Genomic DNA, 15731 nt, shown 5'->3' on the forward strand with positions numbered 1-15731 from the left:
ATCAGCTGCCCCCCTCAGTGCCATCAGCTGCCCCCTCTGTGCCATCAGCTGCCCCCCCTGTGCCATCAGCTGCCCCCCCTGTGCCATCAGCTGCCCCCCCTGTGCCATCAGCTGCCCCCCCTGTGCCATCAGCTGCCCCCCCTCAGTGCCATCAGCTGCCCCCCCCTCAGTGCCATCAGCTGCCCCCCTCAGTGCCATCAGCTGCCCCCCTCAGTGCCATCAGCTGCCCCCCTCAGTGCCATCAGCTGCCCCCCTCAGTGCCATCAGCTGCCCCCCTCAGTGCCATCAGCTGCCCCCCTCAGTGCCATCAGCTGCCCCCCTCAGTGCCATCAGCTGCCCCCCTCAGTGCCATCAGCTGCCCCCCTCAGTGCCATCAGCTGCCCCCCTCAGTGCCATCAGCTGCCCCCCTCAGTGCCATCAGCTGCCCCCCTGTGCCATCAGCTGCCCCCCTCAGTGCCATCAGCTGCCCCCCCTCAGTGCCATCAGCTGCCCCCCCCCCTCACTGCCGCCAGCTGCCCCCCCCCTCACTGCCGCCAGCTGCCCCCCCCTCAGTGCCGCCAGCTGCCCCCCCCTCAGTGCCGCCAGCTGCCCCCCCCTCAGTGCCGCCAGCTGCCCCTCCCTCAGTGCCGCCAGCTGCCCCTCCCTCAGTGCCGCCAGCTGCCCCCCCTCAGGGCCGCCAGCTGCCCCCCCTCAGTGCCGCCAGCTGCCCCCCCTCAGTGCCGCCAGCTGCCCCCCCTCAGTGCCGCCAGCTGCCCCCCCTCAGTGCCGCCAGCTGCCCCCCCTCCGTGCCGCCAGCTGCCCCCCCTCAGTGCCGCCAGCTGCCCCCCCTCAGTGCCGCCAGCTGCCCCCCCCTAGTGCCGCCAGCTGTCCCCTCCCCCCCCCCTAGTGCCACCAGCTCCCCCCCCCCCCCCTAGTGCCACCAGCTCCCCCCCCCCCCCCCTAGTGCCACCAGCTGCCCCCCCCTGTGCCACCAGCTTGCTCCCCCAGTGCCACCAGCTTGCTCCCCCAGTGCCACCATCTCCCCCTCCTAGCCATGTCCCCAGCGCCAGTACTTTACCTTTCCTGTAGGGGGGGGGGGCGCTCCGGGGGATTTTTTTTGTGTCGAATTACTCGATTCAATCGAGTAATTGTTTCAGCCCTAGAACAGGGTACATCTTACTGATATATGCCTGATTCTCACTATGTGCTAAGTTGGCATCACCTGGATGTCTTGTTCTGGAAATGGTCTCCAGTATACAGAAAACTTATTTTATAGGAGGTTTCTGAAGGACTTTCCTCCTTGCTTCTAAGTGCAAGCTCCATGAACACTATCCATGAGCAGAGCTGGCAGTTGTATATTAACGCATTGCACCCTCTCAAATTCCAGTCCCTAGGCACAGTTTCTTTCTAGTGTAGTGCAGTTGGCACTTATTTGATGGCATGCAGTTTAAAGTGTAATGCAAAGAGCAAAATCTGTAGCAAATTTCTGCCATGTTACGGACTATTGTCAAGGCATACACGTTATAACTTTCTATGGTTGTCTCGTGAAGTCCTGTAATCATTGTATTGATGTCTTTTTCTAAACCAAACTTTTCTCTATAATAACTATTTCAATTGTCTCATTTTCCATGCCGTCAGGCTAGCAACATGGTGAGTGGATGTGTTTATCTATAAAACTGGTCTTAAGTCTTAAAGTTTTTTTTGTAAATAAAATCTGACCACTGATTTTCATTTGTATTTGTATTTTTTGAATTTGTAGATACTTTTAATATTTCTGCAAAAAATGGACCTTCTTCTGACCAAGACCCCACCAGATGAAATCAAGAACAGTGTATTACCCATGGTGTACAGGGCCCTGGAGGCACCGTCTATACAGATTCAGGTAGCTGTTCTGTTTTACTGCTTGCATGTGACGAAGTCATTTTTAAAGGGAACCTGTCATCTGGCTTGGGGCTAGTAAACCACCAGCATGCCATTATGCAGCAAAGATTTAGGGTCACCAACCTGCCTATATCAAATCCATCTGTTCCTGCAAAGTATAGCAAATAAGGACCTAACTTATCAGGAGATGAATCCAGGACTCTTCAGAGGCATCTGCATTGGACTGATTAAGAGCTCACTGCACTCTGCATACGCCCTTTGTGCATGCCTAGTGCAGTAAATTGAACTGTACCGTCTGATGCTGGACTAATCTCCCAGTGCAGGGAAGGACTGGGCACGTTTGGGCCCAAAGTCCCAGCTATGTGGCATGGTTAGTGGCTTCAAAAGCAGGCGACAGGTTCCCTTACCGCCTCACAGCAGTAAGAATCAGCATTGCTTGGAGTACATTTAGCTCTATGGCATTCTTTTTCTAGCAAAGACCATTTAATTTCAGTGAGGTTACATCCTAATTCTTTTACCATATCCAAATGTGACTGAAATTGTTAATATTACGTCGCAGTGCAACATTTTGTACTGTTTGGTGAATATTGTTCACTTATTGCATAGAGAGTCTGAAGGTAAGAAGTGACCCCTAGTGGCCAAACCAAATATGACAAATGGAGATATGACATTTAATGGTAATTATAAACAATATAATGGTAATGAATTCATATTTCATTGTCTATGGTTTCTTCTGTGTAAAATAGACCTGCCCTACATTTTTTCCACCTGTTTTTTGCATGTAAATTTTTATCTGATAATCTTTTATTAAGATTTAAAACATGGAAGTACAAACATAACCCAACTCCCAGATCTCCCCCTGCTTCTAAAGAAAGTATGTATATGAGCTGGCATCTCTTGTCATATACAAGGGAACATAAGGAGGTCATAGTATCCAAAAATGTAATGTCTGCTCAAGATTAGTGTTGAGCGAACTTGTGTTTTAAGTTCGGCGTCTAAAGTTCGGGTTATCGAAGAATCGTGTTATGGATTCCGCTACCACGGACCATAAGTTCACAGCCCGGACTGGCAGGAGCGCTGATCTGGGCTGTTTAACTCTTAACATGCTGCAGGCAGTGGCACCTGTCACATGTAAGAGGTGACAGAGGGAGCGGATTTCCCCTGTCTCCCATCAGCACCCACGTAAATGCTCTCCCTGCATTTATTGGAGGCCATTTGGCACCAGGAGAGGTAAAATATAGATTGGGCTCAGCATGCATATGGAATCTGCTTTCCCCAACATTAATAGAGGCCATTTTGGCACCGGTGGAGGTAGCATTTAGTGTAGGTTCCTGTCCTAAAAAGATCGCTTTGTTGTTGGCAGACAGGCACAAATAATTTTGTACAAAATGTATTTGCCAAGAATCTCACATTTATAACGTAGCATTAGCACTTAGTGGGCTCCTGGGCTCCAACACAGTGAACTCCGCCCCTGGGCACCTGCAAGTGCTCATTTGCATATAAATTTAACTTTTTTTTTTCCAGCTTCTGCAAGTGTAAAGAAAAAGTATACATATTAGGTATAGCCGCGTCCGTATCGACCGGCTCTATAAAAATATCACATGACCTAACCCCTCAGATGAACACCGTAAAAAATGTAAATAAAAACTGTGCTAAATAAACCATTTTTTATCACCTTACATCACAAAAAGTGTAATAGCAAGCGATCAAAAAGTCACACGCACCCCAAAATAGTGGCAATAAAACCGTCATCTCAGCCCGCAAAAATCATACCCTACCCAAGGTAATCGCCCAAAAACTAAAAAAAAATTATGGCTCTCAGACTATGGAAACACTAAAACATGATTTATTTTTTTTTGCTTCAAAAAAGAAATCATTGTGTAAAACTTACATAAATAAAAAAAAAGTACCGTATACATATTAGGTATCGCCGCATCTGTGACCACCTAGTCTATAAAAATATCACATGATCTAACCTGTCAGATGAATGTTGTAAATAACAAAAAATAAAAACGGTGCCAAAACAGCTATTTCTTGTTACCTTGCCTCACAAAAAGTGTAATATAGAGCAACCAAAAATCATATGTGCCCTAAACTAGTAGCAACAATACTGCCACCCTATCCCGTAGTTTCTAAAATGGGGCCACTTTTTTGGAGTTTCTACTCTAGGAGTGCATCAGGGGGGCTTCAAATGGGACATGGTGTCAAAAAAACTGTCCAGGAAAATCTGCCTTCCAAAAACCGTATGGCATTCCTTTCCTTCTGCGCCCTGCCGTGTGCCCGTACAGCGGTTTACGACCACATATGGGTGTTTCTGTAAACTACAGAATCTGGGCCATAAATATTGAGTTTGGTTTGGCTGGTAACCTTTGCTTTGTAACTGGAAAAAAATTATTAAAATGGAAAATCTGCCAAAAAAGTGAAATTTTGAAATTTTATCTCTATTTTCCATTAATTCTTGTGGAACACCTAAAGGGTTAACAAAGTTTGTAAAATCAGTTTTGAATACCTTGAGCGGTGTAGTTTATAGAATGGGGTCATTTTTGGGTGCTTTCTATTATGTAAGCCTCGCAAAGTGACTTCAGACCTGAACTGGTCCGTAAAAATTGGGTTTTTGAAATTTCTGAAAAATTTCAAGATTTGCTTCTAAACTTCTAAGCAACATCCCCAAAAAATAAAATATAATTCCCAAAATGATCCAAACATGAATTAGACATATGGGGAATGTAAAGTAATAACTCTTTTTGGAGGTATTACTATGTATTGTAGAAGTCGAGAAATTGAAACTTGGAAATTTGCAATTTTTTAAAAATTTTTGGTAAATTTGGTATTTTTTTAATAAATAAAAATTATTTTTTTTAACTTCATTTTACCAGTGTCATGAAGTACAATATGTGACAAAATAACAATCTCAGAATGGCCTGGATAAGTCAAAGCGTTTTAAAGTTATCACCACTTAAAGGGCTTCTGTCACCCCACTAAAGTGATTTTTTTTTTTGGGGCTAGTTAAATTAGTTATATAGCGATATATGAAAATATAATTGTGTTACTTACATTGATCCAGCAGTTTATTCAAAAAACGAAGTTTTATCATATGCAAATTCGGTCTCTACCAGCAAGTAGGGCGGCTTCTTGCTGGTAGCTGCTGCAGAAATCCGCCCCCTCCTCTTGTTGATTGACAGGGCCAGCCGGGATCTCCTCCTCCGGCCAGCCCTGTCGGCATTTCAAAAATCGCGCGCCTGTGTGGATTCGGCGCAGGCGCTCTGAGATGAGGAGGCTCGTCTCCTCAGAACTCCCTCAGTGCGCCTGCGCCGATGACATCACCGAAATAGAAGACGTCATCGGTGCAGGCGCACTGAGGGAGTTCTGAGGAGACGAGCCTCCTCATCTCAGAGCGACTGCGGCGAATCCACACAGGCGCGCGATTTTTGAAATGCCGACAGGGCTGGCCGGAGGAGGAGATCCCGGCTGGCCCTGTCAATCAACAAGAGGAGGGGGCGGATTTCTGCAGCAGCTACCAGCAAGTAGCCGCCCTACTTGCTGGTAGAGACCGAATTTGCATATGATAAAACTTCGTTTTTTGAATAAACTGCTGGATCAATGTAAGTAACACAATTATATTTTCATATATCGCTATATAACTAATTTAACTAGCCCCAAAAAAAAAAATCACTTTAGTGGGGTGACAGAAGCCCTTTAAAGTGACACTGGTCAGATTTGCAAAAAATGGTCGGGTCTTTAAGGTGAAATAGGGTCCTTAAGAGGTTAAATGTGTTTCTTGTAAGAAATATATAGTTGGCTGATACCTTGCTTTTTTACAGCATCAGACAACCCTTGAAGAAACGGCACTGCATTTGAAACAGCAGAACCCTGTGGACCCAATTATCAGATGGTGTCCATCTTGTGGCTAATCTGGCACTGCATTATTTCTGTTATGATCTAAGCGACGCTTGTGTGAGCAGGGCAGATGTGTGACAAATTAATGGGGCCCATTCAGGTGTATTTACATGGGATGGTGGGTCAAAAAAACATGCATATGTTTTACAGTGAATTATTGCAGGTTTTGGGTGCATGTATTTTACAGATGAAATCTGCAGCACCCTATTGCCTCATGCTCTAACCATAGCCAACATTTTATCTCCATCCTTAAGACATTCATTGCTGATGAAGACAAATTCTTAGCTTTAATAGTCTGCATGTTTGATCTTAAATAGTGTTCTTTTTTTTATCTATAGGAGCTGTGCTTAAACATAATCCCTACATTTGCAAACCTAATAGATTACCCATCCATGAAAAATTCTTTAATACCAAGAATTAAATCTGTTTGTCTACAGACATCATCACTAGCTGTGAGTATGCAAAGTACTTGTTCTCTCAACTCTGTTTTCTTCTCAACTGTTACTTCACTAGTTTTATTTTTATATATATATATATATATATATATATATATATATATATATAATATATAATGTTCTGTAAGGAGGTGATGAGCTATGTATTATGCTGCCCTGTATATGGAGCATGTATGTAAGGAGACTATGACGTATGTATTCTACTGCCATATATATGGAATCCATATACAGGGCAGTATAATACCTAGGTCATTGTCGCGGCCCAAATCGGTGTGTAGCCATTTTTATGTTTGTGGGCTACTAAGGTTTGTGTGCCAGGGCTGCTTTAAAATCCCAGTCCGACTCATGTATGAGTTGTTTTTTCTAAACTAAATCCTCAGTATTCAGGTTAAATTGCTGTGTTGGCACTTTGCGATTAAAAAAGTGGATTTTGGTTAGCAGTTTTCACCATCACTGCCCTATATGAAAACACTGAAGTCACAGTTAAGGGTGACTGACTGTTACGGTGGGGTTCTTGCCTTACTGCTGGATGGCAGCCTAGAACCAAGTATGCAGGGAAACTAATTCAAAGAGAAATTATGGTAACTGCATTATTTTTTTCATTTTGCATAGGTGAGGGTTAATTCCTTAGTGTGCTTAGGAAAGATTTTGGAATACCTGGATAAGTGGTATGTGCTGGATGAAATTCTCCCTTTCTTGCAACAAATTCCTTCTAGAGAGCCGGCAGTTCTAATGGGGATTTTAGGTATTGGTATTTCTCTTATGTGCAGTTTGGATTACCCAGTATTCATTGCATGCCTATATAATTATTATAATTGTTTATATGAAATATCTAATTTGTATGAACAGGTATATACAAATGTACCTTTACACATAAGAAGCTTGGTGTTACCAAAGAGCAACTGGCTGGAAAAGTGCTGCCACATCTAATTCCTCTCAGCATTGACAATAACCTAAATCTCAACCAGGTGAGTACGCTATGTACTGTATGTGACCTATACAAAGGGGGTTGTCCTTGTTTTAACCCCATTTTCTATTGTTCAACTACAGTATGATTTATAATACTGGATTGTGCCCACTGTGCTTAATCCTTTCCCGTACTAGTATGGCACTGGCCGGGACTTTAACCCCTTAAAAGTTCATGTATTGCCCTGGAGCGATGGGCAAACATGTGGCCCGCTCGGGTGTGCAGCGGGAGCCATAGCCGTTAGGTCTCCGCTTTTTAAAACTAATGATCGCGACCAGCAATAATGCCGATCGCGGTCATTAAAGCCTTTAGATGCCGTGATCAAGTGTGATCACGGCATCTAAAGGGTGAATAACCCGCTTCTTACCGGCATCCTCTGTGGCCAATGAGGATGCCGGTAATTGATTTCAATACACTGGGTCTCTCTGAAGAGACCCAGGTTTTGAAGCTGCAATTCTTATTTTGGCCAGCAGGTGGAAGGCCAACATAAGAAATGAGCAATTCTGTACCAATATGGATATATAATAAACATAATGGTAAGGAATAAAGAAAAAAAAACGGTTATAAAACAGAGCTACAAAACCATAAAAAAAAGTTTAAAAAAAACTGTTAAATATATAATAAATATAAAAGTTTAAATCACCCCCTTTTCCGTAGAATTAAAAAAAAATACATAAATAACAAAAAATATAAATATCATGAGCTTCACTGCGTCCAAAAACGCCCGTACTATTAAAATATAAAAATATTTTTCCAATACAGCGAATGGCGTAACAGGAAAAAGGGTAAAAATGTCCAATTAGTCATTTTTTCATTGCTTTTCCTACCCCCCAAAAATGCAACAAAATGTGATCAAAAAGGTCACCCACACTCCAAAATTGTATCAATAAAAACTACAGATCTTACCTATATAACTATAAAAAAAAAGGTTATGGGGGTCAGAATATGGTGATGTTAAAAAAAAAAAAAAAAAAAAAAGGTTTCCTTCCCCCCCACACCCAAACTATACATTTGTGGTATTGTTGTAATCGTACTGACCCATAGAATGAAGGGCATAGGTCAGTTTTGCCTCAAAGGGAACTTCGTAGTAAAAAAAAAAAAACTGTAAGACGGTGGAGGAATTGCATTTATTTTTTCCAATTCCACCCCATTTGGAATTCCTAAGGGTTAAAGATGACTCTCTGTATATTAACAGACCAGTGCCAGAGTGGCTCAATAGTGATTTTAGCAAAAATGACTAGATTAGTTCAAGTAAGTGCCCCAGCATTTTGCACAGGGTCTTTGTCATAAGTTTATGCTGCTCTCAGATAGGGCACCATGAAACTGCTGACAGGTGCCCTTTAACTCTGGGGATCCATATATCTTAAGCTGTTTTATTGGTGTCATGTTCTGTGCTGTAAAATTTGACAATAAGACTACCTTTCCCTCTTATTTAGTTTAATTCGTTCATGGCCGTTATTAAGGACATGCTGAACAAGTTAGAGTCAGAGCATAAAACAAAGCTTGAACAACTACATGTTATGCAAGAGCAGCAGAAGTAAGTGGACTTTATCTTGTATATGCTAAGCACTATGTGGAAAACCTGAGCCGTCGTATTGCGCAAACCTCTGATTGCGCGTATTCAATGTCCCTACTCAAAATAAAACGTAATCTTGCTTTTTTTTTTCTTTATTTTACATGTACAGCTGATTAATTTGTATAACTGAGACACTGTTCTTTTTCAACTTCTTCTAGGTCCTTGGATATATCAAATCAGCTGAATATTTCTGCAGAACAGACTAGTAAAGGAAGCAATCAGGTAACACAACATGTAAAACAGTGTCATTACAAGTTATTGTATAGCTAAGCTGCCTGATTGGGAGATATCGAAGAATATTCTCACTATAAGGGTCCATTCACATGTCCGTAGTGTATTGTGGATCCGCAATACACCTGGCCGGCACCCCCCATAGAACTGCCTATTCTTGTCCGCAATTGAGGACAAGAATAGGACATCTTCTATTTTTTTGTGGAGCCGCGGCCTGGAAGTACATAGTGTGCTCTCCGCATCTCTTCTGGCCCCATAGAGAATGAATGGGTCCGCACCCATTTGCAGACGTGTGAATGGACCCTAAAGATATGGAGTTTTTGTTGTATTAATGTGATGTTAGAGGTATGTAATACAATAAAAGGGGCAAAATTGTTTTTTTTTCCTTTTAATTACTAGCAAAATCTTCTGATCTATTTACTGTGGTCCCTCAAGTTACAATATTAATTGGTTCCAGGGCAACCATTGTAAGTCAGGCAGACTATCAGGGACGAACTTTCCTGTGAAAGCTCATTCCCGACAATCTGCTTGTCCAAAGGTGCAGTCGATCACCCGATGAATGAGCGAAACACTCTCATCAGATGACAGTCTTTCTGGGCAGCAGGTCATGCTGTCTAAACAGCACTCTGCTGCCATGAACCAATGATTCTGTATGGGTACGAGCGATCGCAATAGTGACCCCCCAAAAAATGAAAAATTTTCGAAAAACAAATAGATATCAAAGACAGATAAAGCAAGTCCTTACAAATAAGGCTACTTTCACACTCACGTTTTGGTTGTCTGTTCGTGAGATCCGTTCAGGGCAAGCGGTCCAAAATGGATCAGTTTTGCCCTAATGCATTCTGAATGGAAAAGGATCCGCTCAGAATGCATCAGTTTGCCTCCGATCAGTCTCCATTCCGCTCTGGAGGCAGACACCAAAACGCTGCCTGCAGCATTTCGCTGTCCGCTTGACAAAACGGAGCCAAACGGATCCGTCCTAGCACACAATGTACAATCTGCATGCAGTTAAGGCTACCTTCACATTTACGTTTTTTGCGGATCCGTCATGGATCTGCAAAAAACGCTTCCGTTACAATAATACAACCGCATGCATCTGTCATGAACGGATCCGGTTGTATTATGTCTTCTTGTCTTCTATAGCCATGACGGATCTGCCATGAACACCATTGAAAGTCAATGGGGGACGGATCCGTTTTATATTGTCAGAGAAAACGGATCCGTCCCCATTGATTTACATTTTGTCAGGTAGCGTTTTGGTGTCCGTCTCCAGAGCGGAATGGTGACTGAACGGATGCAAACTGATGCATTCTGAGCGGATCCTTTTCCGTTCAGAATGCATTAGCAGGGTTGCTCAACCTGCGGCGCTCCAGCTGTTGTAAAACTACAACTCCCACCATGCCCTGCTGTAGGCTGATAGCTGTAGGCTGTGGGGGCACGCTGGGAGTTGTAGTTTTGCAACAGCTGGAGGGCTGCAGGTTGAGCATCCCTGCAGTAGGGCAAAACTGATCCGTTTTGGACAGCTTGTGAGAGCCCTGAGCGGATCTAAGAAACGGAAAGCCAAAACGCCAGTGTGAAAGTAGCCTAAACTATTTTATTCATTCGTGTGGATTTTGTCCCTTCAATTGTCTTTTGTACTTTCTGATGGAGTTTACGTTTTGTCGCTATACTAAGCTTCTGGTTATCCAGAGACTCCAGCTTTGGGCACCTGAGTGCATGGGCTGCTCAGCATTACTCATTTAATTCAACAATTTGGTCTCAAGTGCTGGTTTTAATGCCTCGGCGGTGTTTAAGTGTGACAGTATGAGCAAATGTTCATCTCCACGTGCAGTTATTGGTCATATAAACCATGGGACTTCATGTTGTCCATGTGCCTGGTTAGTAAGGAGCACGTGCAATGCTCCTAGGCCTACAAGTGTTGTTGTTTTTTCCTACAGACAGACAAAGTATTTGACATGAACCAAGATTTTCTGACCGGATCAAGTGAGAAACAGGAAAATGGACATGTGCATAAACAGCAAAGCAAGGTGAGATGAGAGATTATCTGATTGTAGGTGAGGAGGAGCTGCCCACATCCTGGCCTAAACTGACATTAATTCAGTCTTAAATAGATGAACTCTGAATATTTTATTGAGATGAAACTTCTGATATTCATCCTTCTGATAAATTAAAGGGTCTTCCACAATGTTGCTAGGATATACCTTAAAGGGGTATTCCAGGATTTTACTATTGATGGCCTATCCTCAGCACCCCCGCCGATCAGCTGTTCTACAGTAGCTCCTGCACTGGAAGTCTGTGCCAGAACAGCACAGCTCTGTCCATTGTATAGTGAGCAGAGCTTGGTAACTGCAGCGCTGCTCCCATCGAAATCAATGGGAGCAGGACTGAAGTAACCAGTTCTGTTCACTGCGCAATGAAAGCGTTGTTGAATGTGTTGCTAAATTCAACAAGTGCAACTCCGGGACAGGCAAGGTGCACACCCCTCCCTACCTGTCACTTATTGATGGCCTATTTTGAAGTACAATAGTAAAATCCTGTACCCTTTTACATTTCTGATTAGTAGGGATCTTGCCATTCAGTGGAAGCACAGGGTCCACAAAACTTGCAAAGTACAACAGCTGTATGGGATGTTTTTCCCTGCACATTGGCAGTCTGCACAGCAGACTGTTTACTAACTGGTGGTAGAACCATCTTATTGCAGTACATCGGCTTGATCTCTGCTCGTGAATATTTCTAGAGTTGGAAAGTATATAAACTAAAAAGTATTATGTTATTGTAGTGTCACAGTGATAGTGCTCTCCCCTCTAAAGCCTGGTACGTCTTTTGCAGGCCTATCTGCAGAATGACTAAGATTTTAGTTGGTTCATGATTTTTAGGGGTTGGGCTTTGTTGGGATATGGATAGGAAGGTCCTGTGATGTACTGACACATGTAGATTTCTTTACCATTTACCTGTAGCTAGTAGCTATTACATAGTGCAATATTCTGATTCAGAAAAGGGCACAGGGGCAATTCTTCTAGACATCATACTCTTAGTCTAAACATCCACCAAATGTATCACACTGGCTCAGTATAAGTTTAGAGCACAGTTAGACACTTTTATCTAACTTTGTTCATCCGGTGTATTTTATTCTTGTAAACTTTAGCTGAGCATCACATTATTATAGGTGTGTCAGTATATACTTCTATAACATTGTAATCATATTGCGTATAAATACTGGATCGTGAAATATACATTTTACAATTCTAACAATCTCTAGACTGTTCCTCATTAATAAAGGAATATATCTTTTCATATAATTTTGTAATGAGGTTTATGGCTAGTCATTTATACCACCTACTGGTTGGCTTACTTTTTGACAGAATTTTGTGCCAATATTTTAGTGCAAAGCCCATCTTAAGCCATGCAGATAAGGCGCAGTGGATTATTCTTTTTGGCTTATTTGCTTTATAAATATGTCTAAAATAGAATGCACCAAATTTTAAAAAACACATGCCAAATTTTGTTGCAAATTGCCCCAGAATTGAGATGCATCCATTGTACAGTGAGTAGGTTGTTCACTGTAGCTTTGCCCATGTTTCCATGATAAAAACATCCCATATGGGTGTCCTTCCTGAATGCATGGATTGCCTTAGAAAGGAAGGAGTGTGAGGTGGAGGGGGTTTGTCCCGTGAGGCATCCGGTATATTACAAGGCTTCAATGGTGGAAGAGTGAAGTGGGTTAGACCTTATTTCCTCAGGTAGGGAGGTGTGAATGGTGTGTAGCAAGTTGAGTACGGAGAAGATAGTAAAGCATAAAGGGACTGAATCCACTGTTGCATGTTATAATGGCGAATATTTGGAAAACTGAATTCCTGTTATGTTTAGATTGAGTCGGGGTGCGTAAAAATATTCTTTTTTTGCTGTCATATATTATAATATTGAAAATTGTGCAGCTCCAGCAAACCAGATCAGAATGATAGATCTGAGAAGTGATTTAGGAGGTCAGTAGTTCATCTGTAGGTTTTTGAGTAATATATGTTCTTTATTGCTTTATTATAATATGAATCTTGTTTTTCATTTTTTTTGTGTGTCAGAAGATGTCACTTACACTTGAAGAAAAGCAGAGGCTTGCAAAAGAACAGGAACAAGTACAAAAGATGAAAAGTCAGCAACCGTTGACGCCTAGTACAGTGACCGCTGCAGGGCCTGTGAAACAGGTGAGCTCTTTCTGACCACTTCTTCAGGGGGACCAAGACCCCGTCTGATTTTATCATAACTAACAGATATGCATAGATTTTCTAGTAAAATTATGAAGGGTCATCAGTTTATATTACCTTCAGATACAATATCGGGGTCTAAGCTACATGAATCTGTATAGTACAGTCTTCCCCAAATGTTTGTGTTGAGTATTTGCATATTCTGGCGCTTCATCTATATGAGAGACGGCTTTCTATCTGTTATAGAGCTTGGCGTTGTTTTTTTAGGGCAACTGGTATTTATTTCCGTATTTATTAGATACTGGTTTACATTTAAAGGGGTATTCTAGTAATTTGAAGTTATCCCATATCCACAGGATAGGGAGCTGGAATAGCTGTGCAGACTGAAATAGAGGATTGTGGGAAAACATTCAGTATAAACTGTCTTTGATTGAGCTGGTCTATGTTTGAGAGTCCAGTAATCGTCAGTCTTCTGACATACAGTCACTGAATTGGACCACCCACTAGTCTATTAATCCCAATCTGTTTAGCTCTTCCTGCTCTGCCTGACGGATCAGACTGTGTTTTCATGGTGACAGGTTCCCTTCAACAGTATTAGATTTGTGTCTCAAGGATTGAATGTTTGGTTTAGTACAAGTACATCATGTGGCTTTCTTTGTTCTTGCAGACGAAGGATCTGACTAGGACACTAGTGGAAAATATGTCGTCTCTAAACAGTTTCTCAAGCGTTGCTCCCAAACCAGCAATGGCAGGGTTATCCTCAGTCACTAGCATGCCAGGAAGCATGGGATTCCCAGCAGTTGACAACATGGCTTTAAACAGAAACCTACAAAATGGGCTCAACTCAAACACCGGGTTCCAGCCTTCCACCTTCAGTATGGGACCAATGAATCCCAATCACAATTTCTTTAGCGGAACAGCCCCCATGGGAATGAACAAGATGCCACCACTGTCTACTCCTTCTACCATGCAGAACTTCAGTACTCTTAGCAGCCCCCCTGGCATGGTGCAGCAGAATTCATTCAGCAAGCCTGCCTCAGAGATCTCATCCTTAGACAGTTTATTTGGTCCACAAAAACCCAAAGTAAGTATGAACCAAATGTCTCAGCAAAAACAAAACCCCTGGATCAACCAGTTTGGAACACCACAAGCTTCTCAGCCCACGAGTGGCAATGTAACTCAAGCAGGCATGGCGGGACAGTCGGGGTTTGGAGTCCAGTCTAACCCGTTTTTCAATCCTCCAAACCTCACACAGCCTGCAAACACAATGAAGAGTAGCAGTTCTGCTAGCAACGATTTAAAAGACCTTTTTGGTTAAAAACTCTTTTCTTACAGATTGTTTTCTATTCCTGCTTGGCCTGTTTGGATCTCTTGCTTCTGTACTGCCATTCTGATCTTACAAGGTTTGGTTCTGTTGCTCTCTGCTTCCCTTAACGTGTGATGATCCTGTGGTTCTGTGTGATGAGCTAATTTTCCTAGCCAACATACTTTCTCTTCATTTTGGTGTCCATAACTTACTACATAGTTTATTATTTGGAGATAAGCAAACGTTGGTCCATGAAGCTCACACCTTATTCATCTACCAGGATCATGTCCCAAAGGACTTTCCTATTCCATTGAAATATATTTTTTCCTTTTTATTTTATTCTGATATCTTTACTATAAAGGGTAAGGGATTTGAATTGTTAGAAGCTTACTTTGGTTAACATTCACCGTTTCTTTGCTCCTTCCTCAGGGTAGACACATTTGTGAAAATATTTTAATTCTATTTCCACTTTAAGACTAAGACTACATAGCGACTTGTGGTCGTATGACGTAAGCTCGCAGTGTCGCACTGCTGCGTCAAAACGAATGATAGTGAATTTGGTCACATTGCAACCTACACTTACAGAGATGCAACAGTCTGCAGAAACCCAAACCTGCTGGGTTTCAGTTTGACAGCATTCACTGTCAGTTGTGAATTTAGCAGAATGACATTGCTATCTTATGTCACACTGTCACAAGACACTCTGTAACCCTAGCCTAAATTTAAACTACTGAAAACCACGCAAATAACCAGAAACCATTTCCTAATATTTAGCAGCACTTTGACCAGCCTTAAAGGGGTATTCCAGGTTTTTCCATAGTGTTATGTCCAGAACTGCGCCTTAACTAAGGAAAGAAAGTGCATTCAGCTGCTCCCCACATTTTTCTTCCAGCGTAGAGGGACTAGTCCAGCTCTTTACACTCCCTGCAGCCAATCACTGGCCTCAGTAGTGACATGTCCATGAGTGGCAAGTGACCCAACAGTGATATGTCACTTGGGGACATGTCAGTGCTGAGGCCAGTGATTGGATGCAGCAGCACACATGACCCTGACTAGATACTTACACACTGGTGGACACATTATTTGTCCTGAAATACTGAGGAGCACTAAGCAGGTGTTTTTTTGTTTTTATATGCAGGTACAGCGCAGTTTTGGCCACATTGCCAACATTGGGGTGAAAGCTGGAATACCCCTTCAAGCCAGTCCATTCAAAGGACTCCACCAAATTTATTGACTCAAT

The 15731-nt window shown here is 42.6% G+C and overlaps 1 protein-coding gene across 2 annotated transcripts in view; it reads left to right on the forward strand.

The window, feature by feature from the left end:
• Nucleotides 1-15214, forward strand: part of SCYL2 (SCY1 like pseudokinase 2) — a 56356-nt gene extending 41142 nt beyond the window's left edge. Inside the window, exons 10-18 of one of the 2 annotated variants that reach the window (XM_040407145.1) lie at nucleotides 1739-1861; nucleotides 6096-6209; nucleotides 6825-6957; nucleotides 7062-7180; nucleotides 8616-8716; nucleotides 8914-8977; nucleotides 10924-11013; nucleotides 13063-13185; nucleotides 13853-15214. In XM_040407145.1, coding sequence (XP_040263079.1) covers nucleotides 1739-1861; nucleotides 6096-6209; nucleotides 6825-6957; nucleotides 7062-7180; nucleotides 8616-8716; nucleotides 8914-8977; nucleotides 10924-11013; nucleotides 13063-13185; nucleotides 13853-14503 — 1518 coding nt within the window. In that variant the 3' untranslated portion in view covers nucleotides 14504-15214. The remainder of the gene's footprint in view (nucleotides 1-1738; nucleotides 1862-6095; nucleotides 6210-6824; nucleotides 6958-7061; nucleotides 7181-8615; nucleotides 8717-8913; nucleotides 8978-10923; nucleotides 11014-13062; nucleotides 13186-13852) is intronic. The other variant, XM_040407153.1, reaches the window with a different exon arrangement.
• The last annotated feature ends 517 nt before the right edge of the window (nucleotides 15215-15731 follow it).

The sequence above is a fragment of the Bufo bufo genome, chromosome 1 (assembly GCF_905171765.1).
Source record: "Bufo bufo chromosome 1, aBufBuf1.1, whole genome shotgun sequence".
In the NCBI taxonomy this organism is placed as follows: domain Eukaryota; kingdom Metazoa; phylum Chordata; class Amphibia; order Anura; family Bufonidae; genus Bufo; species Bufo bufo.